This window comes from Phyllopteryx taeniolatus, chromosome 7, assembly GCF_024500385.1.
Source record: "Phyllopteryx taeniolatus isolate TA_2022b chromosome 7, UOR_Ptae_1.2, whole genome shotgun sequence".
In the NCBI taxonomy this organism is placed as follows: Eukaryota; Metazoa; Chordata; class Actinopteri; order Syngnathiformes; family Syngnathidae; genus Phyllopteryx; species Phyllopteryx taeniolatus.
The window spans coordinates 3,635,042-3,661,759 of NC_084508.1; the positions used below are offsets into that span (position 1 = coordinate 3,635,042).

At 43.9% G+C, this 26,718-nt stretch overlaps 1 protein-coding gene across 1 annotated transcript in view; it reads right to left on the reverse strand.

The window, feature by feature from the left end:
• LOC133480853 (actin remodeling regulator NHS-like) overlaps positions 1-26,718 on the reverse strand; it is a 57,045-nt gene extending 30,327 nt beyond the window's left edge. Inside the window, 1 exon segment of the mRNA XM_061779524.1 lies at positions 25,157-26,718. Within this exon segment, the coding sequence (XP_061635508.1) occupies positions 25,157-25,457 (301 nt within the window). The 5' untranslated portion in view covers positions 25,458-26,718.

Below are 26,718 nucleotides of genomic sequence, written 5' to 3' on the forward strand. Positions count from 1 at the left end.
ACCTTTCACACAAAACAGCAAAGGCTTTCTGTCATTCCCTTTCACGCAGCCACCGTCTTGTTTCTGTTATGCGTCTCACACTGCCTCTGAAACGGGGTAATTTGCGGGTCGACTTCGACCCCCAACCATTCCATGTTGGTAGTTTTAATATGAAACACCGCTGCCATTGACAGACAGTGTGAAAGGGGAGTTTCCGCAAAATTTCCACATCAGGGATAAAACATCTGTTTGTCTTTCATACTGAAAACACCGAATCAGGACATGTCTGAAAAGGTCAACTTCAACCCCCAAGTCCACGCCGCTACCTTTCACACAGCGACACTTGGTCATAGCTTGGGAAAAATGACAGTCAGTGTGTAAGGGGATTTCGGGCCGTTTGTATGTTGATTTTGAAAGGTTCCTTTCATTGGTTTCTCCCCAGCTGGCTTTGAACTTGTAAGAGCCCTTCAACAAGATGATGTTACAAGCCGAACAAAGACCGTTATGTTAATCAATTAGGACATTTGACCCCCACCCCCCTCCCCCGCTGCACTGCTCTCAAGTTTCGCGCGCCGCTGCAACCTCCAAGAAGAAAATACCTCAGCGGGGAGGTGGACACGCTCCGCCGAGAGCCCATGAAGTCATCGCCCGCTTTCTCCCTGACATGCTCGCGTTACGTAAGACAATTCACGTGCCGTCAACTTGTCGGGAAATGACACGCCGGCGTCCGATTGGCTGCAGCAGATGAAAGGCAAACGTAAGCAAATAAATAAATAAACAAAAACGACGGGCGGTTATGCGGAATTGTGGTCATGTCATTCTCTGGGTTTAAATGAAAACACACTTGAGTAGGTAGGATGTAATTGGACACAAGTGCGTGGTCTGTCGGCCAATGGCATCGCACGGCTTTGTGTGTGGGGAGTGGGGGGGGGGGGTGATTTCATTGTCTCCCCTCTTTTCATTGGCCTTCCCCATTTACAGACATAATTTGTTAAATAAACAGGCTGGTGGAAGCCAGATCCGTTTGCTTCCATGTTGGACAACACACACACACACACACACACACACACACACACGCACACGCTGCTACACACTTTTGTCACCACGACAAACTCCGGTCCGTACATCCCGACCGCAGTTTCCATCTTTCCAGAAGCTTCTCTCCTGCAACCTCAGCAGGGAGAGTTAAGTCCAGACTCAGGAAAGCAGACTTAGTATTATTCTGACAGTCTGGGTGTGATTACACAATTACAATTTGTTGGTAAATTGAGGGTGTTTATGGGATGTCGACGCCAGGGCGTGCGCTTTCACGCAGAGACGTGGCAGTGCGACGTGTAAAAACAGTCGCGGTTGCTTTCAACACAACAGGGGGAGTGCGGGCCGACAACGGCAGATAATTGCGGAAAAAAGAACTTTCTTTCTTCCGGACGCTCACGAGGATTCGCTGATGTGTCAAACCGCCGCAGTGGAGCGCCAACTACTGACGAGGAGGACTTACTCAAGGTCCGTTTTTTTGGCGGCGTTAAGTATCGGTGGCTGATGAAAGAGGTTGCAGAGTTGAATTTCATTGTTCTGGAAAAAGTTTTTCAAACATCTCCACACTTCAACTTCCTGGTGGCTACAGAGCTTTCAGTTCCATCGTCTGATTGTGTCAAAAAGTGAGGTTTATTATTTGTTGCAGAGTGTTTGGGCAAGAAAAATGCCGACTTTGGGAACAAAAGAGGTTAGAAAACCGGCTGGGATGGAGAGTGCGGGTTGTGGTATGCATGGTGAGCAGAAAGCCTCTGGTGGAAGTTTGGTAGGAAGTAACTATGTTGAACTAAGGGGAGGAGCTTAATTTAGTCAAGCCATAGCCATGTCAAATATTTTAAAAAAGCACTTTGCTGCCATCTTGTGGCATCTATGGGCGAGTATAAAGCTTATTGGGGGCATCAATTACTCGCAGATTATCGCTAATTACGGCAGAGCTCGCCCCCCATCCCCCGCAAAAAGGGGGCGTTTAGCGTATTTACGTAGCTGCCGCGGAACATAAGCATGACCTGTGATTTGCGCCGTGACCGAGTGACATCATTTACAAATCCTCTCCTAAAAATGGAGCATGTGGGGAAAAAAAGTGCACATAATAATAATAATAATAATAATAATAATAAAAGTGACGACACTGGGTCAGCGACATCAGGTGGCCAGATGTCGGCGGGGTGGGCGTGGCCTGAGACTGAATATTAATGAGGAGGACTGGCTGCACACATGCTTTGTCTACGCCGAGCAGCAGCGACAGCGGGCACGGAGGATTAGGGGCGACGACCCAGATTAAAGGGGTCAGGTGACACTCGCCAAGCGGCGCACATTTTCACCGCCTTGACAATAACAACAGTCACACGGCAATATGTATTTAATGCGCCCAAGATGTCCAGCTGTGGGATGACGTCACCAACTGCAGGCAACATTACTGTCATTACTATTGGTATTTTACTACAACAAATATTGTGTTAATATTAATACGTTCAGTAGTTATTATGTAGTAACGCAAGTATTCGGTCATTATTATCATGTAATTACAATATTTTGAGTAACGACAGCATTTTAAATATCATTGGTCAATATTTTGAGTATGCAGTAGTTATTATCATGTAATGATGAAAGTATTCAGTAGTTATTATTATGTAATAATGCAATTACTCAGTGGTTATGACTTCAATATTTGGAGTGTTCAATAGTTGGTTAGTTGGTCATTGGTTAAAAATACACGTTTGTTCGTATCCAGTAGTTGTTAACATGACAGACAAGTGTTTGGTACTCATTCTAATGTAATAAACAACTGTTCAGTTATTATCATGTAACGACACAAGTGTTCAGTCATTATTCCGATTTTGAGTATTCAGTTGTTATCAACAACAAACATTCATCAGTTATACTACAGTATTTTTTTATTATCCAGTAATTATTATCATGTTAGTGTGTGTTTCCGATTCGTTATGATAGTATTTTGCGTATTCCGCAGTTATTATCATGTTATAAAACAAATCGTCACGACCAGTAGCTATTGTAAGTAACACGTTTCCAACTGTTAATACCACTCTATTTAAAGGATCCAGTATCTGCAATAATACAAGTGGTATACAGTTATTACTGGTATTAATCAAGCACTTGTTATTATGACAAAAATGAATAATTCACCGGGCGCTATCCATTACACAGACAAAGGAACACATTTGTGCCATTAACCCGAGCAAGACAAAAGTCAATACTTGTGGAAATGTCAATTACCGCAAGCAATTTACCTCACGTACCGTCGTGAATTTTTGAATGAAACTTCACACACGTGAACTCAGGCTAAAACCCGCTTTCAAGCTATTTACCCATTTTCTCAATCACTCAGCTTCGGTCCAATGACGCAGTGAAGGTTTGTTTACTCGTGGCGCTAATGACGCCCAGGAGTGCGTGTGACGTCGTGGTGAAAAGGTCCATTTGTATACTAATCACTTAAGTACACACAATAAATAAAAAAACAAACAAACAAAAAAACATCTGTCCCCTGGTTTTGCCATTTGAACAACGCCAATAAAACCAATAAAGTCAAATAAAGTAAATACAGTAAAGTCTATTGCGGACTCCAAAATAACTGCAGCATTTTGTTTTTTGCGCTTTTGATGCTTTCGAGCCGAGGTTTTTTTGGCCGGGCTGTCATCGGGCCTCTGACTGGCGTGTTCTGTTTGCGCGCCTCGAAATGACATGTTGTGCTTGTGCGCTGCATCGCATACATTTGTGAACAATGAGTAATGTCGGTGCGGATATGTCGCTCGGCGGGCCCACGGCGCTTTGTTTACGCAGGCCAACGAGGTCCCGCCGGGACGCCGCCGAGGCTCGTCGCTCGGCCGGGTGTGAAATAGGCCGCGTTAGCGGCGCGATATCCGACGAGAAACGCGGCGGCGTCGCACCTCCGGTTTCCTGTGTAGCGCCAGCACGAGTCCAGATGGATCTTGGGGTCACGCCTGCGCTCGGCGTAATGCTTCAACGTCGCAACCCCGAGGCCTTTTGGCCAACGGATCCTCCGCTCGCCGCCGGTCCGATTTTTTCGAGGGAGTCCCCTGTATTTACTTACAATATCCGTCCATCTTCTCCCGGCCGGCTCTGGGCGAGAGGCGCGGTCCGTCCTGGACTGGTTGCCAGCCAATCACAGTTATTCATAATATGTATCTGAAATAAATATGAATTGTCTTTTATGGAAAAGCGCTTTCGCCACGGACGTTAAATTCTGTGCGAATTTCAAAGGCTGTCAACTGTCGCATGGATGTTAACATTCCGCCTCCAACAGCATACTTTATACGTCCAGATGCTCGTATATAATCTCTTCAAGATGTCACCAGCTAGCATAACATTTACGACCACGGAGCTCTTTAATGTTTTTTTTTTTTTCCTTGGGGTGGTTTCATTTCGCGCCCTCGTGCAAAAAGCCAAATCTCTTATTGCCGCGGTTGTAAACACGACCGGCATGACGTAAATTGACTTTCTGTTTCCTAAGCGGGGTAAACACGTAACGATAATTGGGCCAAACGGGAAATGGTTTTGCCTCCCTTCCAATCAAATCAGAAGCAAAAGGTATGTGTGTACTTGCTATGTTAAAATTGGTTTGTGTGTACAGCGGTGCCTTGATTTCCGAGTTTTTCAAGGTATGTTTAAAGAGTTTATATAAAGTCTTTCAAAGAGTATGTTAGAGGTTAATATGAGTGTTGGGAAGAGTCTTGGGACGTTAGTAAATAATCCCCAAAAATAAAATTAAAAATTGATGGCTACTTTGCGGATTTCGCCTATTGCAGAGGTGGTCTGGAACCGAAGCCCCTCGATAAATGACAAATACTAAAAGGCATATTTTATTTATCCTTTGTGAAAAACGACTAATATTACTGCAGTTTCCAGTCAGCTGTGAAACTCTTCTTTGTGTGTTATATATTATAGCTGAATTATATTGCCCCCTGGTGGCCACCAGAAGGAGCACAATGTCATTATGTTATTACTATGTTTCTATACAGCAAAAAAAAAAATGTAGTGCAACTTTTCTCATGAAAAAAAAAAAATAAAAACTTCACAAACATTTTTCAGAAGAAATCAAAGTCGTAAGTCAAGGCACCACTGCACCGCCGCTACGATGTTACAGATCCGTATGTGCGTAACCCGCTTTAGACGATTAGCGAGCCCGACCAAAATGCATTGAAGAAAGAAAGAAAAAAAAAGTCAGCAAAACATTCCGATGATGTCAGGTGCGGCCGTAAGTGACAAATATGTCACAGGCAAATTATGCGCGTTTCAAAAAGCCACCGCTTTCTCGCTCTCAGTCTGTCAAATGCGTCTATATGGATCAAAACGAGGCCTTGTAGCTCATTGGCAAGAGCCCCTGACCCAGGGTCAAAGGTGCCAATCCCACTGTGGCGACCCATTGTGAAAATATACACGTGCTTGGTATTTTAATGCGCTGATGCAGACCAGATGCCATTCTCAGCTGCAAATATTCCATAAGTGCTCGCCGGCTACTCACTTTTTGGCGCGGTCATTTCAGAATTGGAGGACTTTTTTCCGACCCCCTCCCGATGAAATTTCAAATAATCCACTCCCAAAATATAGAAACATGCACAGTTGTCCTGAGACAAAACGTACCTGTAGCTTGAGTAAAAGTGATTCTTGGAGCTTTTTAAAATAAAATCTTGTCCCCTCCCTCTTGATGACCAAATTACATATAAAATATAAAAGAAATTGTTTAAGTAATTCTATAAAACATTTTGTTTGATCACAGTCATATATGAAATAGAAGTAATTACGCTCTGAAGTTGTGTTGTTCAACATACACACAACGCTCGGACTAAAACCTTTTTAGCCATTTAGAGGAAGTGAAAAAAATGTGAGCTCCATGACTCAGCAGACATGACATCATTAAAATGAGGGTTTTTGATGCTTTGAAACGTAATGGCGCGTCCCTCACTCCAACACAACCCTGTTTCTCATATTAAGAGAAAAATATATTAAATTAATATTCTTCTTCATTGATGGTGCAGCGGAGTTTTGTTGTGGTTGTTATTCTTGTCCAGTTAGGATAGCCGCTAACACAGCTAGCATGTACTCTTGAGCAAAACCTCTAACATTAGCATTGATTTGTAACCCTGTTTCATGTGTCGGAGTATCTGTAACAGGGTTGCGCCAAACATAGTAAAATGTATGATATGACAAATAAAATACAGTGGCCCCTTGAGACACAAGTTCAATTCGTTACTTGACCATGATTGTAACACAAAATGTTTGTATCTTAAATTATCCTTCCACATTGAAATGAATGGAAACGCCATTAATCCGTTCCATTCTTTAAAATGTAAAGAATTTAAATGTTTTTGCCAGTTTTTTTTTTTTTTCTTGTTCTATTCAATGGACATTGTGCTGCTCCTTCCGGTGTGCACGCCTTTGCCACCTGGGAGCAGAATGACGACATCATACGGACATAAATGTCACAACTCCTCATTAGCTGCAGTAATATTAGTCATTATTCGCTGCACATACAAATTTGCATAACATGTTACATGTGTCGCGCCACCATTTTTGTTCGAATATCCATTGTTTAAAGGATTAAGACACCGCGACACTGATGTTGTTTGTTAGCCACTCTATGGCATTTCCATTATGTGTTAGCATTGAGCTAGCACCAGTGTGTCTCATAAAAAAAAAAAAACTTACAGTTCACAGTTGAGCTGGATGTGACTTGTTTTTCTTGTAAACATATAAAAGAATCAACTAAATGATATGTTTTTCAAAAACATCAGTGCCAAATTTTCCCGCAAGCTAGCCTAATGCTCTTGCGAGTAAATTCTTATTCTCATTTTGTCTCACATTTGGCTGCAAAAGAGACAGTTGGCCTCCCTCTCACCAGACGCCGTCGTAAATTACAAGGTGTTGCGCAGATAAGGAGGAATTAACCGCGGCGGTAAATCACCTCTCAACATCTCGCAGTCCCGCCATCGACGTCGAGGTCGTCAAAACAAAAGCGAAGGGAGGAAGAGAGGAAAGATGGCGCCGCAACTCTGAACGCCGGCCAGCCTAAAGGAGTACCTGCGCTGCACGTTCGCATCAAGATGGATTCATACCGTGCACGTGCGGCCGTTTTATTGCCGCTCGGGAAATAAGATACGCTAGCTGCCTGTTTCTTTCCATTCTGCTTGTTCTTAAAAGGGGTCAGGTTGGTCTTACTGTATGAAAAAAAAAAAAAAAAAAAAAACATGTAAAAATTCATAATTAAGCAGAATTATCTGCTGATAGAACATGCAAATTGAAGATTTCTTAAAATAAGTAAACATAGCTTGCTTAAAAAAAAAGTCTTACAATTTGTCATAGGTAGCAAAAATTTGTGAGTACGCCTGACCATAAAGGTTTATAATTGCTTATGAACGCCTCAAGATGGTAGCTAAGCATTTTTTGGACTATATAAAGCTCCTCCCCACACTTCAACATAGTTCTTTGGCACAAAATGCCTAGCAATATTTTTATATTAGACATGGCTTCAGAGAATAATTGAGTTTTTCAGCAAAGAACAGAGGATAGGTTTCTCCCCAAAATCGACAAAGAGGCGAATTTGCTCAACAGCTAATGTCCGGGAATTCCCATTTTTAGACTAAAAAGTAGGACTGATTTTCCTCAATATAACAGAAAACAGGCTCAAATCAACAATTTGCTCGTGCAATCATCACCACCTCTCTTATTTTCTGCTAAACTGACTAAAAAACAGTACTAAAATCTCTACAAGAATTTTAGATAGTAACAATATAATATCATGATTCCAAATATTTAATCTTGGTTAGATTTGAGGCTTTTTTTTGCAGTGTTCATTTTGACCACAAAGAAACATGTCGATATTATGTTTCATTGGCGTGCGTATTTCCAGCATCCGCTCGTTGAGGCAACCGAACCGGTTGAACAAAAGATCGCATCGGAGTGAGAAATGGCTTTTTCAAACAAAAACGGCCAACTTGCACTTCAATTTCCAGCATGGGCCCTTGAGACTTTTCTGCGCGTCCTGTCATGACAGAAATGTTTGCCCAATTTTTTAAAAAAGTTTTTATACGTTCCGATGGACACGACAGTGTGAGAAATAGCCATTGTGAACCAAAATAGGCGACTTCCTGGTGAAGTTCGAGTATCGGGAACGCTGTTCTGACAGACATGTCCACCCAACTTCATGTCGATCGCTAAAACTGATGTTGCGAGTCAATTGTTGGCATCCTAAAGCCTAAAGTCTCTTGATTGGTGCTGATCCAAAGACCACACGGCACCTCCCCCCCCCCCCCTCGTCCTCAGATGTGTTTAAAGCAAAGAGATCAGACGCTCATAATCTCCATTGTCCCATCCCGGCCAGGAGATGGGGGTCCCGACCATGGCCCACTTTCACCAGTACCGCCATCTGCAGAGTCACAGATGGCGGCGGCGACGTCGGGACGATTCCGGACCGAATGTCCGTACGCACGAGGAAGAGCGCCGGAGCCAAGGCGGAGAAATCGCTTTCGCCCGGGCGATCGGTTGCCCTAATCCGTCTTGGTATGCGCTTGGGCATTTATGATGCTTTTAAATCCGGAATAACAGAGCGGCCGTGTTTCACACATAGCACAAATATAACCTGGATCTCCTTGAACTAAGTCACATGTGTTTTGTTTTAGGGAATTTTCGTTGCTGCCTTGTCGGAGATTTAAATCAGAGGGCCATATTGAACGCGTTTTTGCGAGATCTTCGAAAGATAATGTACACAATCATTTGTATAAAAGCAGCTGTTTTTATGGAAGCTGTGCTGCTTCTTTGGGGGACCTTGAAGTGCGCTTGTGCCCATTCCAATTTAGTATAATATTGTTCAAATAAAGTACAAAACAGTGCACTGTCGACATTTTTTTTTTCCAGTCCCTGTAAAGTATGTCTTGACACACCACAGACAAGAATGTTGTTAACCACCCTGCCAAAATTGAATGATTTAAAAAAAAAAAAAAAATCAAGTATGAAAAATGAAAATACAGCCGCTTATAGCCTACCGGACAACGAGGCGCTCGCCAGTCCGAAGACGCTGTCCACCACACGTTGGCCGTCAAGTCGGACTTCATAAAAAAAAAAAAAAAAATAATAATAAAACACCTCTCCTCCCGCTTCCATTTTTCTCTGCGTGAGTTGAGTGCACTCACGGCTGACAACGAGGCACTCTAAAACAGCCACGCCAGCGGACTATATGAAAAGAAGATGCATTTTTGGGGTGTAGGCATAGCTAGCAAGTTAACTGCATGTCACAATAGCGCCGGATAACCGCTAACGAGATGATACACATTATTATATTGTGGGTGCGAAGCAACTCATGCCCGACTCCAAAGTGCATCAGATGGTTCTGTTTTAGCCACGCCCTCTCCCAAAAAAGAGGGAAACTGAAGTGATGGAAAACAGTTCAACGCCATAGCGCCGCAATTCAGGACTACACAGTCCTCAGTCTTTGCACGTTTTCAGCAATTATTTTCAAACAAGTATAATTTATTTAGAAACAAATCTCCGAATTCACTTTATAGGTTCTTTAAGTGAGAAGTCAGGACAGTGCTCCTAGAAGTACATTGTACAAAAGTATGAAATCCAAGCATTTTAGGGAAACTGTCCCACTGCCTGGAGTCTTTTTAAGAAGGAATTAATAGATGTCATCACGTGATAAATGAAGCCTTTTATTGTCACAAGTCGGTGCCACCTTAGGATTTAGCCTGACAGCAAACAAGCAGCGAGACTATAAAACAGACAAGCGAGACACAGGCACGCTCTAAGGACTCTCGAAAGTCAAAGAATCCAAACGGGAGGCCGCCAATATGTTCGGCCAAATGGGACATTTCTGCTTTTTGGACAAAGTGCTGCCAAGGTAACGAAAAGCGAACGCGGCAGACTCATTCTAACAGCTTTTACCAGTGCGACTGGACTGCGAAACGGCCGGTCGCTATCACAGCAGATAAGGAGCGACCTCATGTTTGAGGTGAAAACTGAAGAAGGAGAAAGCGTTCTTCTGCCGTTGTGTCCCTAAATGGAGAGGTAACGAGAAGCGTAAAAACTTCCAAGGGCAGAAGTTCAAGCCAGCTGGCGTGCACAACGAAATCCGCCAAGCGTTGGCCTGGTCGGTCTGTCTGTCTTGCCTGACGAGATTCCACTTCCATTTTCTTTTTGGCCCCCTTTTGCCAGCATTAAAGGGGGCTCTGGAGAACTAAAATCAGACTTGGCTGATCAGATTACAAGCAAAAGCCTTCAGGAATGACACATACTAAATACACGAAGAATGCACCGAGAACGGGGTAGACGGACAAACCACACCAAAGCTGACCACACATGTTGAAATCAGAGGTTGTTAAGTATGCAGTTTCCCCCATAGACAGACATTTTGACCGTGTAAAAGCCTCTCTGGTTAAAGTATTCAAGCAGTTGTCCTTTCTTTTTCAACGAGCCAAACGAGCGAACATCGGCCTGAAAGTTGGCGCACCAAGCAACGTTTGTAAAATTGAGGCTTGTTCAAAAAAAAAGGGATGAGATGTTTAGCCTTGAAATGAAAACTTTCTCCATGAATTCTCTCAGCTTGCCCTGTGTCTGCCCCAACCAAATCGTTAGACGTCCGCTTTCGCTCAGGAACTGCAGTAGAAATCATTACCGATACCTGGTCGCAATCTGGCAGGACAGTGGAAATCGTTACCGATATTTCTGGTAACGCTCTGGAAATGCAGTGTATGCTTTAGCAGTAGAAAGGAAATCATGACTGATAACTGGTTGCACTCTGGCAGTACAGTGGAAATTGTTACAGAAGCGTGGATCTGCTCTGGCAGTACAGAGGAAATTGTTACCGATAAATCGGGTTACACTCTGGAAATACAGTGTACGCACTGGCAGCGCAGTAGAAATCATTACTAATATCTGGTTACACATTGGCCGCACAGTGGAAATCGTTGCTGACATCTGGTTACACGTTAGCAATACAGTGTATGCTCTGGCATGGCAGTCGAAATCATTCCCATAATCTGGTAAAACTCTGGCTGAAAAGTGGAAATCGTTACTGAGATACAGTATCTGGTTACAGTGTGGAAATACTGGCAGTACAGTAGAAATCATTATCAATATCTGGTTATACTCAAGCGTATAGTGGAAATGTTGACAGTAAAGTGGAACTCGTGACCGATATATCTGGTCACACTCTGGAAATAAAGTTTACACACTGGCAGTACAGTGGAAATCGTTACAGATTGGTCATACTCAAGTTTTTGCCTGAAATAATAAATCAAGAAATAAAAACCAACCAGTTTCGCTGAGCAACGTAACATTTGGTCGGCATGAGTAGAACCATAAAAAAGTCTCAAGAATTCACACCCTAAAAGACACGGGAAGTCTGCCATTTTGATTTCAGTGGCATTTAGGGCATTAACAGTTGCCCTTTGAAGTTGGACTTGTCCAAGAGACTTGGACTGAATGCTACCAAATTGGAATAAAATGCACTCGAAAGATTGCACGGCACTAAATTGGGAGGGATTTTTATTTCCGTCATTGCTTGTGTCATGTCTGAAAAGACATCGGAAGACTGCAATTTTGGTTTGAAGCGGACGTTTTATGGTCATTTTGGCCATTCCTAGGGGGTTCTTCAAAGACGAACTTCTGCTAGGGATTTTGCCATAATTGCTACCGAATTTGAACCTGGTATACTGGACAGAAAGTGTGAAACATTTGAATTTTGATCACTGTGTGTGGACGGAGCATGGCGCCTACGTTTGATGGCTCGCCATAAAACACTAATTAGGATTATCTTCCTCTAGAAAAAGTTGGTTGAACTCCAAGTTTTGTTTGGGGCGTTGGACTTTGGAGGTTCGCCTGAATTAGTGTGCACAGAAAGTGAAAGTGTAATGAAAGACAGCCGTGGGCTTCGGTCCAACATATGGAGGGCCCGCCTGCTCGGCTGCAGCTTCAGGTACTTTCCTCCCCGAAGGGTGGGAACGCTCCCTTTTTTTTCCCCCCTCAGACTAAACGCTACGTTGACCGTCCATTAGTTGGGTGACGCAACTTTTGCACTCTCACGTTTCCCACAGATGATTTGCCATTTCAAGCTTCTCGCAAGATCAAACCCTCCTGGGGTTTTACAAGCAACTAAAACGGTACCTCCTAAAATAAAAAAAAATTTAAAAAAAAAACAATCCTGCAGATCTAATGCTGGGATTATGAGAAAAAACTTTTTCATGAAAAGACGGGTAATACACCTTGTGTTGTGCCATCAAAGGATTATTCAAATCCCGGCTCGGGATTGAAGTCACCTTTGTTCTTTGGCAATAGCTCATGATCCCTCCGCTTCTCGCTGTCGCCCAAAGCCTTCTTCAATAACGCTACCGGAATAACTTCTTCCCGTCCCACAGGATTTATTCCTCACTCGGCTCCAGGGTAAACAGTCCCAGCAGAGAGGGATGGCTTAGGTTCCCGATAGCAAAGAAACAGGGAAGTTTGATTTTAGCCCACTTGGAATCACTGCGTTTGTTTAATATTTTCTCGGACGAATGAATCACAAGTGCTGGGGAAAATGTATGTATCGTAGGGGTTCCACACTAACCCCTAAAACTCACTCAGTAGTGCCTCTTGGAAAGTTTGAAAGAATTAGCTTCCGACACCAGTTTCACCAATCAACATGAAATTGGGTGGACATTTTTTATCATGGCAGGCGCATGAAAAAGTCTCAAGGACCCATGCTGGAAACTGGACAGCAAGCTTTCATTTTGGTTGGGCATTTTCGGGGCTCGTACTTTGCCGAACTCCGACTAGGGAATTTGAAACTAGCCCTAATCAGAAGCTACGGATTTTGTTTGCCTACGCCATCTAACGTGGTGTCCAATGGCGTCAAACTTAAAAAGTCACAGTTAGATCATTGAGGATTCGCCGTGATGTCGTAAAAAGGGAGAAAAAAGCTCTCCGAGTGAGACTGCCAAGACGGCCTAACCAAATAATCCCAAAAGCCCTGCGGAGAATTGAGGCTATAAACCTTGTTTCTCCTAGCGAGACGGAAGTTCACCAGCCATTCGAATCTATACAGCTGCAGTCGTTCTTTGGGAGGAACAATAAGTCGTCTTGTTCGATGCTCGGATGTCAGAAGTGGAAGTTCCCTCCGAGGGCGACCTTTATGCCGGTAAGTGGATCTTCCCATTCCTGGAAACGCAAGTTAGATTGAAGAAACTGGAAGTAAACATTCAATTACTCACTGGACACCAGGGAAGGGGGGAATAGCCAGTGAGCTCAGTGGCTATTTTTACACATTTCCCCAAAACACAGCAGGCGTTATTTTTGTCCATTTAGTTCTCAAGAACTCGTATCAAATATTAACTAGAAAGTGATTCGGCCAGACAACAAAGGATCCGGCTAACTGAGAACATAATGGTGAGCAGGTCATCCATTAATTTCTCCGCCCCAGTGAGCCTTGCGCTGCGAGCGGGATTGGCCGAATCCCAAAAAAATGAAAAAAAAAAAGTGGGATAGCGAGAGAAAGAGAAGAGCGACCCGAAAGCATGCATGCCAGTCAGAGGAAAGGAACTAACATGCCCGAGGGGGTCCGGAGAATAAAAGATGAAGGAGGAGGGTGAAAGGAGGGCGCAACAAAAGCCGGAGTAGTCGGCGGCGCCGCCGCCCCCTCGCGTGCGCTTCATTGCACAACGAGCCCAAATGGCGTCCTCTCACGCTGACCTCAGGTTAATCCACAACTTTTATTGCTCCCTCAAGCATCTGTAGAAGTTCTAGTATATGAGGTTAATATTCGGTAGCAGTTGGACGAAATCTCGAGGACAAGTTAGTTTTTGAGGGAACGCTGGAAATGGCCAAAAGGTTCCCTAAAATGCCCGCTTCTAAACCAAAATGACGGACTTGCTGTGTCTTTTCCAGTATGGCTTCCTGAGACTTTCTTGTGGGTCTACGCATGATAGACATGCCTACCAAATTTCAGGTTTCGAGGGCGTATCTGGCTTCGAGGGCTGTATTTTCAAAATTGGGATTGCGAGTTTTGCGTTCACTGCCAAGTTATCAAAATTCACTGCCATGCTCCGCCCACACATAAACAATAACGGAAACTTAAATCCAGTATTTTACAGTTTAGTATCAGCCTATAAAGCTCTTATTTGGTAGCAATCGGACAAAATCTCTAGCAGTACTAGGTCTTTGAAGGATCCCTGCAAATGTCCCAAGTTAATTTAAAATGTTTGGTGCCAACTGGACGACTTTTCTGACGTGACTTTTTTTGTGGTTCTACTCATGATAGAAAGGCCTGCTTAATTTCACGTTTCAAGGCAGAACTGGCTTTGAGGGCTGCATTTTCAAAGTTGTCTCGTTTTTTTGTAGTTGTGCGTTTTTACGGCGAGTCATCAAACTTCTGAATTGTGTGAATCCAGCCGTGGAGCCACGGTGCGTTCAAAGGCTTCCGTCGGGCCCGCCGCGCTGACGAGAAGCAGAGCCAGCCCCCAAACACGCGTACGAGGGTTAGTGACGCGGCTCCACCAACGCTACTCGCCCCCCCCCCCCTCGAGTGCTAGCCTGACAAGTGAGGAAGAGCAGGAACATGCGACTGATAAGAACCAATGCAGGGGCCCTGAAAATGAAAGACTGGACTCTAAAGATTAAAATTGAAGCCTGTTTCACTGACTGTATCTATTTGAATTTTGGTCGGTATGTCAATCACGAGCAGTCCCGTCAAAATGCCTCTCGGACCCATGCTTGAAAAAGACATGGAAGGCGGCCATTCAGGTTTGAGAAGACCATTTTCGGCCATTTCCAGATCCCTCAAAGATGAACTTGTCCCAGAGAGTTTATCACGTTACCACCAAATTTAGACCTCACACACGAGACAGATAAATGAGGCTAAATTACGAAGAATTTGATTTTTCATGACTGTGCGTGGGCGCAGCATGGCTGCCAAGTTTGATAACTTTGCCATAAAACACAGAAGTCAAATAACTCCACAATTTTGAAAATTCAGCCCCTGACGCCAGTTTTACTAAGTAACATGAAATTTGGTAGGCATGTCTATGATGAGCAGACCCACAAAAATGTCTCAAGGTCCCTTGCCTGAAAGGACACAGGAAGTCATCCATGGTTTGGTTTGAAGCAAAGATTTTAGGCTCATTTTGGGCAGTTCCAGGAGTCCTTCAAAAAACAACCAAGTCCTAAAGATTTGTCCGATTGCTAACAAATTGGAAACTTGTATACAAGACAAATGGGTGATGCTCAATCACAAAACATTTTTGTTTTCGTCATGGCGTGTGGGCACAGCGGCTGAGTTTGATGAAACATGAAACTCTAATAAGTCCACAATTTAGGAAAAATCAGCCCCCAAAGCCAGTTTCACTCCATAAATTTTGGGAGGCATGTCTACCATGAACTTGAAGACACAGGAATTTTGCCAATTTGTTTTTTCAGCGGCCATTTTAGTGTAATTTCAAACTCGATACAGTATATTCACATGAAGTCCTTGGGGAAACCCTTTTCTACGGCGGGACGGGATCTTTATCTACAGATATGCTAAGCTATCTTCTTGCTTGTCTTGATGAAGAGGTGAGGGAGGGAGGGAGGGGCACGATAACTTGACCTCCAACCTCAAAAGCTTGCTGACCTGGCCCGCACGCCCTCGCCCCCACGACACAAAAGAGCAAACACCGCCGCCCTCCATCTTGCGGAGCGGCCAATTAGAGTGGATTTGGGGGTTTGACAAGATGGTGAATAGCCGACAGGTCAGCAGGGCGGCAAACGCCGGCGGAAGAGGCCACATCATTAAACTGTCAAGTCAATGACTTAAACAAGCAGCTCGTGAGTCATTTTTGCTTTGGTGGCAGCGTCAATACCTCAAAAGAAGTGTTTGGCAAAAGTGGGGCCCGCGGACCACCGGGGGTCACCAACAAAACCTGAAATTTTGAGTTCAGTTTGAGAGTTGTCTGACTCCCCGGACTCTGGACTCTTGTTCCTTTTTTTGGACCATAATTTCCCTGGAATTTAAGGTCAGTTTCAGAGTTGTCCGACTGCCCAGATTCTGGACTATTGTTAAACTTTTTTGGCCATATGTTCCTAGGTCAGTTTCCAAGTTGTTCCACTGCCCAGATGCTGGACTCGCATTCTGCTTTCGGAGCATAGTTTCCGAGGCGAGTTTTCGAGTCATGCGGTTGTCCAAATTCTGGACTCTTGTTCTATTGTTGGCAATTTTAGGCTAATTCTTGATTTGTTCAACTGCCAAACTGCTTGTGGTTCTGAAAACCTTAAGGTACGTGAGTTACCTGCGGATCACCCCCTCTACAAATATGCCAAAACAAACCAAAACGCTGCCCAAAAGTAGAATAAGAGTCCACAATCTGGACAGGCCAACAACTCAAGAATCTAACTTCATTCCAAGGAAAATATGGCTCGGAAGTAGAACATGAGTTGAACAACTCGAAAAGATAACTCAAATTCACAGTCCAAAAGTAGAACAGGAGTCAAGTATCTGGCCCATTGGGCTACAACTCAAGAACAGAACAAAGAAAACTCAAACATGATCCAAAAATGGAACACGAGTCCAGACACTTGAAACTAAATTCCAAGGAAAACATGGCCCAAATGTGGAACAAGAGTCAAGGATATGGCCAGATGAGCGACTCAAATACGTAACTAAAATTCAAAACACAAAAAAGTACAAGTAGAACGTGAGTCCAGATTCTGGACTGACCTAAAATTCCACCAAGACCACACTACTCGAAGTTCTCTCGCATTTACAGTCTTGCACTGGGTTTAGTCTCTATGTTTTCATCTTTAAGAGCGGTGACTCTTAAAGATGAAAACATGGAGGACAACTTTGAGATTGCAGACTAAACCGCGGTCACCTGGCTCAGCATTTTGTCTGCGGCCGCCTTTGCAAATCCTGCGTTTGTTTGGCCTCGCTCGTCTGGCTCGAAGCTAAACTGCTGCAGCGCCGTTTATGACGTCTCCCGCTCGCATTGTTTTCCGTAGCAACCTGGGGAAATATTGACAGCTCAGGCCAATAAAACCTTTGTTGGCCCTTTTTGTTGTTTTTGCCTCGCCGCCTGAAGCCGGGAGCAATTCGGGCCACCTGCGGTGCGGGCGGCTTTTGAAGCGATACCATCTACCGCCCGCCTCCGAAAGCCGACAATAGATTCAAGGGAGCCGCTGCCGACTCGTTCTTCCAGAAAAAGACAGAAAAGTTCAATTTTACGACTCTGATATCTGCTGCGAGAGATTAGTCGGAAGTGAGAGATAATGGCGGTGAGTCAGTCACCTTGGGATAAAGTGCAGTTCAGCTGTGATTTTTAGTAATTAAATCAATCACAGTTTAAGTTCCTATCTGAGAAAGTCTTAGGAGTAGAAATTGAGAAGGTCTGAACAAGGCGGGTGGGTGGTGGTGGTGGTGGTGGTGGTAACGGTGGTGAGCAAACATACCACCCAGCATTTTTCAACAGGAAGGAAGGACGTGTGAATTTGTGGCCTTCGCCATGCAGGTGTTTAGACTGGGATTTGACTGGAATGTGAACCAGGATCTGCCCACCGCCTTGGAGAAAAAGCCCTTTCATCATCAATCAACCCACCCCTCGTCTCATCAAAAGCACGTGTGGATTTAATGGAGGCGAAAACGCTTTGCGCGTCCGTTCAAGGCTAAGATGGTTTGGACTGCCCACATAGCGACTCGTCAACTTTTGGAGCACATTGCTTTGGAATTTTAGGTCAAGATCGGAATTACTCGACTCTGGACACATTTCCTATTTTTGGACAATATTTTCTTCTGAATTTTAGGTCAGTTTATGAGTCGTTTGACTGCCCAAATTCGAGACTCTCATTTAACTGTTGGATTCGTTTTTCCTTGGAATTTACTTTCAACTTTTGAGTCGTTTGACTGCCCAGATACTGGATACTTTTCCTACTTTTGGACCATAATTTCTTTGGACATTGAGGGGAGGTTTCTGAGTTGTTCGACTGCCAAAATGTTGGACTCTTGCTCTAGTTTTGGAGCATATTTCCCTTGGAAATTTAGGCCAATTTCCGAGTTTCTCGACTGCCCAGTTCCTGGACTCTTGTCCTAGTTTTTGTAGCATATTTTCCTTGGAATTTTAAGTCAGTTTCTGAGTTGTTTGACTGCCCACATTCTGGACTCTTGTACTTTCGACCGCGTTGAAGAAAATTAGCCCTTTCATCTTCGGTCATCACATGAAAAACAACTTTGGATTTAATGGAGGCAGAAATGCTTCGCATGTCGGTTGAAGGCTAAGATCGTTTGGTTTGGTTCAGTTTTTGTTATTTGTTTTTTTTGGGTGGGGGGGGGGGGGGGGGGGGATCCTTTCTTTAGAACAACCGGGAGGGGAGCTTTTGTTCCCACCTGAATTCCGACAGAGGCCTGGACCGCTTTAAAACACAAATGTTAGGCTACACGGCCGAAAATATACTAGGAAAACACTCTGAGGGATTTCAGGTTCAGGCCCCATCTCGGAAGCACTTGCTCTGGTGGAGGGTCCCGCCGCAGGAATGTTAAGTGTAATCACTCACACATTTCCCGACCAATCCCCCCCCCCCAGGCAATTAAAATCTTGAACCTTGCCTTTATCAGAACAGTCCCAACCCCCGAGAGGAGTCTCGCTTCCACCACACAACACTTTGCAAATTTAGGGAGCACGTGCGGAGGGCAAAGTCCTTGAAGTAGAAGCGAGCCCCGGGGGTTTCCTGCTCGCCGGCTTTTTGGGAACGCTTGACTTGACAGGAACGCTTCAGCGACAACCACTTCAACAGCTCCCCGGGACGCGGAGCATTTCGTTCGGACATACAGCGAGCCCCCGTTTATCGCGGGGACACATTCCAGACTAACCCTCGATATTTTTTGGGATGTGATCATTTTACTCTCCCACGTGCTTTAAACATATCTAAAGTTTTTAAAACACTTTTTTTTTTTTTTAAATAGTCCTTAGTGCCTGCTCTCACTTTCTTATCGTCAATAAACGGGAGATTATCGTATAACATCGCTTTGAGAAAAACGAGAAGAAGACTCTGGCGTGCACAATTCTCCAAATTTGAGGCAAAGCGTGCTTGCTTCAAGCTGTTTAATTGTAACTCCCAGTTCAAGTTTACGGTAAAACTGACACATAAAACATATTCAAACACCAAAATTCAAACAAACCATATAATAACCAAAGTCAGCTAGCTTAATGCAAACATATAATGTCAAAAGCCAGAGACGGGCAAACGGAAATGAAGATAGATGTTAGGGTAATTATAAACCAACTGCTACTTTAGCACACTCAGCGCAAACAGAGCATGCAACTCAAGAGGATGAAACATTGCATTGTTGGGGACCTTCTCTGCCTCTTCTTCTTGCTTCTTAATTACGCTGCATTACTCCAGTAGAGCACAGTGCTAAATTCTGACATGCTTCTTTACGATTTAAAAAAAAATAAAATAAATAAATCCTTAACAACCTGTGATATTCTGTACTGTACTCCGTGAAGCAAAAAAAACAATCTGCACAGTCATAGCGTTGTGTATCATCCCAAAGGAAGTGGCGATGACATCAGTGGAATAATAAAAACAAGTATCAAGGCTGTCTCGGCGCAGTCAAAAGAAGGGCAGGAGGCGGAAGGCGAGCCTTTGAAACGTTCTCTATAATTAGCCGCGCCGCAATATCAATGGCAGGTTGTCCGGACCTGCACAAATATGCGTCTGATAATGAAAGACAAACAGCTTGTTAGATGTCCTAAAAGGCGCAAGATCCCGAGGGTGCGTTCGGCGTTCGCCCCGCCTGCCTTTGTGTGCAAAGCCGCCAGCTTTTTCCCATTTCACGCTGTATCCAATTTTTTGACACTCCATTTACATTTCAAGTGACACGTATCCGATATGACTGCGTTCACACCCACCTCGTCATCCAAATCGTACATGTCAAACATTTATACATCTCATGTATGGACAGAAAATATATCGCATGAGCCAAAGCATATCACATCATCATATGTCAAACGTCTATACATCTATGGAAAGATATATTTTGTGATCCAAAGCGTACCGCATCATAGGTCCCACATATTTCTATCTGGAAAGGAACAACTGATGATCCAAAGCATACCGCAACATGTCCAAAATGATGTCTTTTAGGGTAAGAAACGTCTCACAGTCCCAAGTATACCACATCGTAGGGCCAACAAATATCTATGTGAAAAAGAACATTCCACAACCCAAAGCATACCACATCATGTCCAACATCTAGTTAGGATCAATCGTGACACAGCGTGCACAGTAGTCCCGTAAACAGCCAGGCCTGATCAATCAAACGCAGAAAAAAAAAAGACAGCGGGGGTCACTGCGCTTTTCCAGGCAGCGGAGACGATGAGCCAAACTGCGTCTTCCGTGTCGTCCCGGGCCGGAAAAGGCGGCGGGGGAACGTCACGGTCTGCGCAGCGGGCTAAATGAAGCGGGACGCTTGCTCGAGTCGGCGGAAAAAAATGGATGCGGAATATTACGTAAGACGGCACAGCTGAGCCGAGACCTCTGCCAAGGCTGGAAAACGCCCTCAACGCACGAGACAACCTCAGCAGTCAAACAAATTACCACCTTAAAAAGTATCTCAGTGGACTTAGATAGTGAGTTTTTTTTTGTTTTTTTTTGCGTACCACTAGAAACAGAAAAAAAGCTGAACTCATGATTCCATTCAAATGTATTGTATAGAGAAAAATGTTTAAAAATAAACAGTTGTTAAAGACTAAATGCAAACGTAGTGGACTTAAAAGTTAAATACAACATTGTGGGATCTGAAAATGTTACTCCCTGGACAGTCGATAAAGCTTTTTGATGCAAAAAAAAAAAAAACCCAAAAAAAACAAACCAAAAAAACTTTATTTTGCCACATTTTACCCATTTTTTTTTTTTTTTACATTTATACTAGATATAAAATAAAAAACAGTAAATAGAGTTATTCTGTAAACATTGTTGCCCAAAATGATCTATCTATGGAAATGAGCATCTCATGATCCAAAGCATACCACATCATACTGACTGTCCAAAATCTATCTAGACGGAATAACACTCTTGATCTAAAAATCAATTTACCACTGTGCTTAAAGATCAACAACGTAAGCTTCAGAGGATGAGTAGTTTTACTTGATTTTAAGCGTATCATAGTTGAATGGAACTATTTTAAAAATATACTTTTACGACGTTTGGGAATGTTAAAAACGTTCCTTGGCGTCCAGTCGGGGTCTATATTTCTACGTCCCGTGCGGGGAAGCTGTTGAGTTTTGTGACAGGAATGTGCTGAGCTGCCAGCCACGCGTTCGGGAAAAGCCACGTAACTTAAAACCCGGGGGACGGACGGACGGGACGCCGTCTGGCCAACGCGACGTCTGCGGGCGGGCTGGCGGGGCTGTCCAACATGTGCCCGACGGGACATTTGCCAGACGCCGTCGTCAAGCTGGTTTGGAGCGAAACGTTTTTTGTTTTTTTTTGTGTCATTGGAGCGGATTCCCTCACGGGATTGCAACTGAACACCAGCAGAACCATCCAGAATTCATCAAGTTCAATTTAAGCATTCTTAAGAGCCCAGTCACTTTTGAAGCAATGAAGTTGTAAAACATAAAGCTCTGGAAAAAAAAAAAAAAAAAAAAGATCGATGGCAGAAAAGGGGAAAATGGTCAAAATAGCCAAAATGATTGTTCAAACATATGATCGTTTTGTGATCTGCGTGGTAAAACTAGTTGGTTTATTGGTTGTTTAAAAAAAACAAAAAAAAAGACAAATTGCAAATTGCAAACTCAATGTGGGAAAAATTCACTGGAATGACAAATTCATTATTAATTATTATAAATTATTATTATTATTCATTGGTTAATTCATTGCTAAAACACAAAATTGATTGATTGTTAATTAGTTGTTAAAATACGTAGTTGATTGATTGATTGATTATTGAACACCTACGTTTATTATTGCATTCAAGAACACTGGGAATTTTGCGATTTCTAACCTCAAACTACTCGTGCGTTGAAGATGTCGCCCTACGGATATGTTTTTGTTACGTTTGACTGAGGGGTTATGTGGGATATTTCCGATTTCCCAGCAGACATGAATGTAGCATAATCAAAGATGAGTCTTTTTTTTCTTTTAATGATGAAATATTAACAATTAAAGCCCTTAAATCAGGACAAAAATGACAAATATCTCCTTCGTCATTAGTCCCGAGGATAAAAACGAGCCACCCTAAAAGTCCCCTAACCCCCCGTGCCCTCATTTATACCGATTGTCATGCAGATGAGGCACGGTGCTGTTGTTTAAGGGCGCCCCCCCCCAGCACCCACCCACCGGACCCCCGCGACACCATTAATGCGAAAGGAACAATTAAAGGTAATTAGGCGCCTTTTTGCAGGCGTTTATCTGCTGAACTCACACGTATACGACAACAACATGCGGCACGGAGGGTTCGCCTTTTGGTGTCACTCCGCTCGCGACGCTAAACAAATCAGGAATGTGAATTTATTGGTGGGCTTTTCCCAAGTTAGGTCATTGGTGTCAATTTGTATTACGGTAGTGACGGAAACAAAAGAAATGGCGAAAAGTTGTTGGATCATTCCCGCGACGATCGCACAAACGCTACCAAGAGGCCTGAAAACTGGAACAAAGCAAAATGGGTGCAATTTGGATCCAAAACATCAGAAAAGACGGCGGAAAGAAATAATCTGCTTTTATAAAGTGGAATTACTTTACATGATGTCGTACAATGAGCCCCCGTCCGTATATTTGTGATTCGCGAAATCGCCGTTTTGCGGCCCTACCCCCATTATTTACATTTTATTTTATTAGTTGCATTTTTTTTTAACCCAATCCCCCCATTATTTGTATTTTATTATTTACATTTTTATTTGTACCCATTCCCCCCCCCATTATTTGCTTTTAAAATGTTTTTTTTCATTTGTTTTTTATACCCCAAATTCAATTTGTAAGGAGCGTCAGTCATTGGTGGATTTCTTGCTATTTGCGTTCGGGCTCGGTCCCTGTGCCTTTAAGGGGTGTGGCCTAGTGCCTAATTACTGGGTCGACTTTGTACCTCCATTCCTTGTCGGTGCAGATACAGAGAAAGGTGCAACATTCCTGGGTGACAATTGCTTTCAACGCAGCAGAGCGATGAGAAGTCAGTGTGAAATTGCATACCCCTGTCCCGCCATTGCAGTAAATTCGTATTCACGGGCGCTGTTAACGGTGCCGATACTACCTGCAAAGCCAGAAAATTACCGGGTCCACTTTGCAACTTTGCACCCCTTTTTTAAAAACTGTACTCAAGTACTGTACTTGAGTTAAGTTTTTCAGGTATCCGTCCTTAACTTGACGATTCATTTGTTTTGACGATTTTTTTAACTTTTACTGAAACCTGTACTTTCTCCTGTTTACTTTGTCCAAATACACTAGTTACTTTTTTTTTTTTTTTCAAGCTACACAGATGACACACAAAAAAAATAAAAAATAAAAAGACGTAAATAGAGACAGGTAAAGTCAATGGTGGTTGAGCTCTTCGTTGATTGATTGATTGAGATAAGAGGTGCAAAAATTCATCGATGAATCGACTGTTTTGATCATCGATTAATCGTTTAGAGACCTCATGTAACTTAAAATCCTGTAGATTCTCTCGGAATTTCAGCTTCTCAACAGCAAATATTCTCAGATTGCGGTAGTGCCCCATGAACGCAGGCCGAAATGTGTTGTTTTTGTACATAATCGACAGAAAAAAAAAAACAACCCACTGAAGTCATTTTAGCAACTGCTAATTTTGTCATGAATTACAGGAGTTAGTCTCTTTCCTATTTCCTATCTGTACTTTTAAAGACAGATTGTGAGTAGTTTTGCCACGTCTGGTTCTGAAGCCAAAAGAGGACCCTCCTCGTCGGGGGAGGGGGGGCTGTCAAGGAACCAACAAGTTCCTGGAATTTCAGGTGGAAATGTGTTTTTTTGTTTTGTTTTTTTTAAAAGGGGGATGCGCAAGTGCTTCCTGCTGTGTGCGTGTGGGCTTTAGCACACATACATAAATACACTCGCCCCCCCCACACCCACTGTCACTAGTGGGAGGGGGAGTGTGGGGGTGTGTGGGGGGGGGGGGGGGGCGGTGGGTTTTAAAAGAGCCAGGCATGGCCACATGCGGTGTTATCTGGGTCATGAATTCTTAACTGGCAGCCATGCAGAGTTCAACCTGTTTACTTGCAAGAACGAGACAAATAACTGAGACGCGCCTCTCCCAAAAAGTCACACTGACGGACGGAACGCTTTCCAGATGGATTTTCACACTTTTCCAGCACTCGAAAAATGATTTCTATGGATAATTCGCTTATTGTAACTCATCGTTGCAGTTTATGACATCACAATAAGCGGCGCTATGCTATTAGAAAAAAAAAAGAAAGAAAGAAGCAGCATTTGACGTAACCCGCCACAATGCTAAAAGCCACAGAATGACGACTGGGAAAAAGTACAAATGCGCAAATGCTCATAATATAGAACAATAAAGTTAGTATTTCCCCAAAACTCATCATTTTCACCTCCTCAGGTATAACAGAAGACTTGGTTGCCTTTTCAAGCCTATTTAAACTCTTAATAATAATAATAATGTTATTAAGAGGTAAATAATCATCCAAATGTTAAGAACTGCCCACGTTCCCACCACATTGGGGACATTTAGAGGAGATCTCGGCGGTGGATATTTTTGCTGTAGTTTCAGCAAAGCTCCTGAAGCCCCACAGTATGACAGGTCAACGCGACGCCGCACCTCAACTCTGATCGGTTGCTTTTCCCTGGGCACGCTGGTTTCTCGCATGTGAGATTCGAGGCACAAGATGCGGCCTGAGATTTTCAGATTTAGTCACACGTCGGATATTTCTCATGTACCACTGTCAAATCGGAATGGCTATTTCAGCAAATGTGACAAAAACATTTTGTTTGTTTTTTTTGTTTGTCCCCGTTGAAACAGCCTTTTTAGGATTCAAACCGTTTCTGATGAACATTTAGACCTATTTTGTTACTGTATTTTAATGTTGGTCATGATGGTGGTCCTAGTAGAGTAAAGTTTTTTTTAATTTACTTTTTTAGGTGGTATTAAGTGTGCGTTGAAAGTGTGTGCGTGTGTGTGTGTTTGTGTGTGCGCGCGTGTACTCACGGACTGGTTCCAGTTTGGGGTCCAGCCGGCAACAAGTCTCCTGCAGCCGGCCGACCTTCCGCTGCAGCCCGCGGAGCCTGCGGCCGGTGGCGGCCAGGTCGCCCTCCAGCTCCTGGAACACGGAGCAGGCGTGCTTGGCCAGGTCGGACAGCTGGCGGAGGCTCCGGGCCAGCGCCGCGTGGCTGACGGTCAGCAGGTCCCGCAAGGGCGAGCCCCCCTCGCCCTCGCCCTCGCCCTCGGCCGCCTCCGCGCGGCGGCGGCACAGGGACCGGGGCTCCACCAGCCGCTTGAAGAAGGGCATGTCGCTCGCCCTCAATCCGGCAAAAGTGAGGCGAAAGCGGGCGCGAACGCGGACGCGGACGCGGACGCCACCGTCATCCGCTCGGCGTGGCTTCAGACGCCCCCCGTGCTCGTCGCATCTGGGAGGGCGGACTCGGGCGCTCCGCTCATCTGCCTGACTTCTTCTTCTTCTTCTTTTTTTTCTCCTTCTTCTTTCCACCACCACCGCAGCTCCGAAGGAGTAACTCGAGGTGCTTTTTAAAAACTAAAAGTGGAGGAGGAGGTGAAACGCGGAGCGGAGTCTCCGGAGCGCTTGGAACGGGACGACCGCGGTGCCTTCGCGGACACTGGGAAAACACAACAGCTCAGCAGGGGCGTGGTAACAGTAGTCGGGACCAATGAAAACACACTTCATAATTTGAACTGACATTTTTAGATAGATGGATAGATAGCCAGATTAAAAAAAAGATAGTGACAAAGATCGATAAAATACGGACAGTAAAGCGAGAGGGATATAGATGATAACGCTAGAGCGCAACAATATAGATTGACAATATAGAGAGCTCATAAAGACAAAAGGATGAATACATAGATAGAAAGATGGCTATAGATAGATAGATCGATAGATAGCTACTGTACATGGATAAAAAGATAGCTCGAAAGACGAATAACATGCAGACAGTACAGATCAAGAGCAACATACAGTAGATAGAAAAAGAATACAGTTACACAGTCGAGTCATATTATAGATAGACAATAACAATAGATATAGGTATATGATAAAATACAGGATAACGATAGATCAATAAATATAGATAATAAAGAGATAGCTCGGACAGATATGTAGAATGCTCGAGAGATCGATACAGACAGAACGATCGATCGAATGATCGAGCGATGGAGAGAGATGGATTACATAGAAATTGAGGGCTAGATTACGGACTGATTGTACAGCAAAGTAGACTCGTTCGATTAGTCTACAGTGTTGCCTTCATGGACGCTGGGAAAACACACCGGGATGTGGAGATTGCAGCTCCAGGGGGCGTGGCGACAGAAGTTGGGGCCAATGCGGAATGAAACAGAATGACCGATTCGATGGTAGCCGGCGAGCTAACGAGCTAAAATGGAGACACGGATAAACGATACAGTACGGTATGATAGATAGATGGAAAGATAAATAGATTTTCCGCAGATAGACGTTGGCCACGTGATGTGGTATGCTTTGGATCCTGAAACGTGCCTTTGGATGGCTGGATAGAAAGAGTCCAAAACCTTGTGGAAGT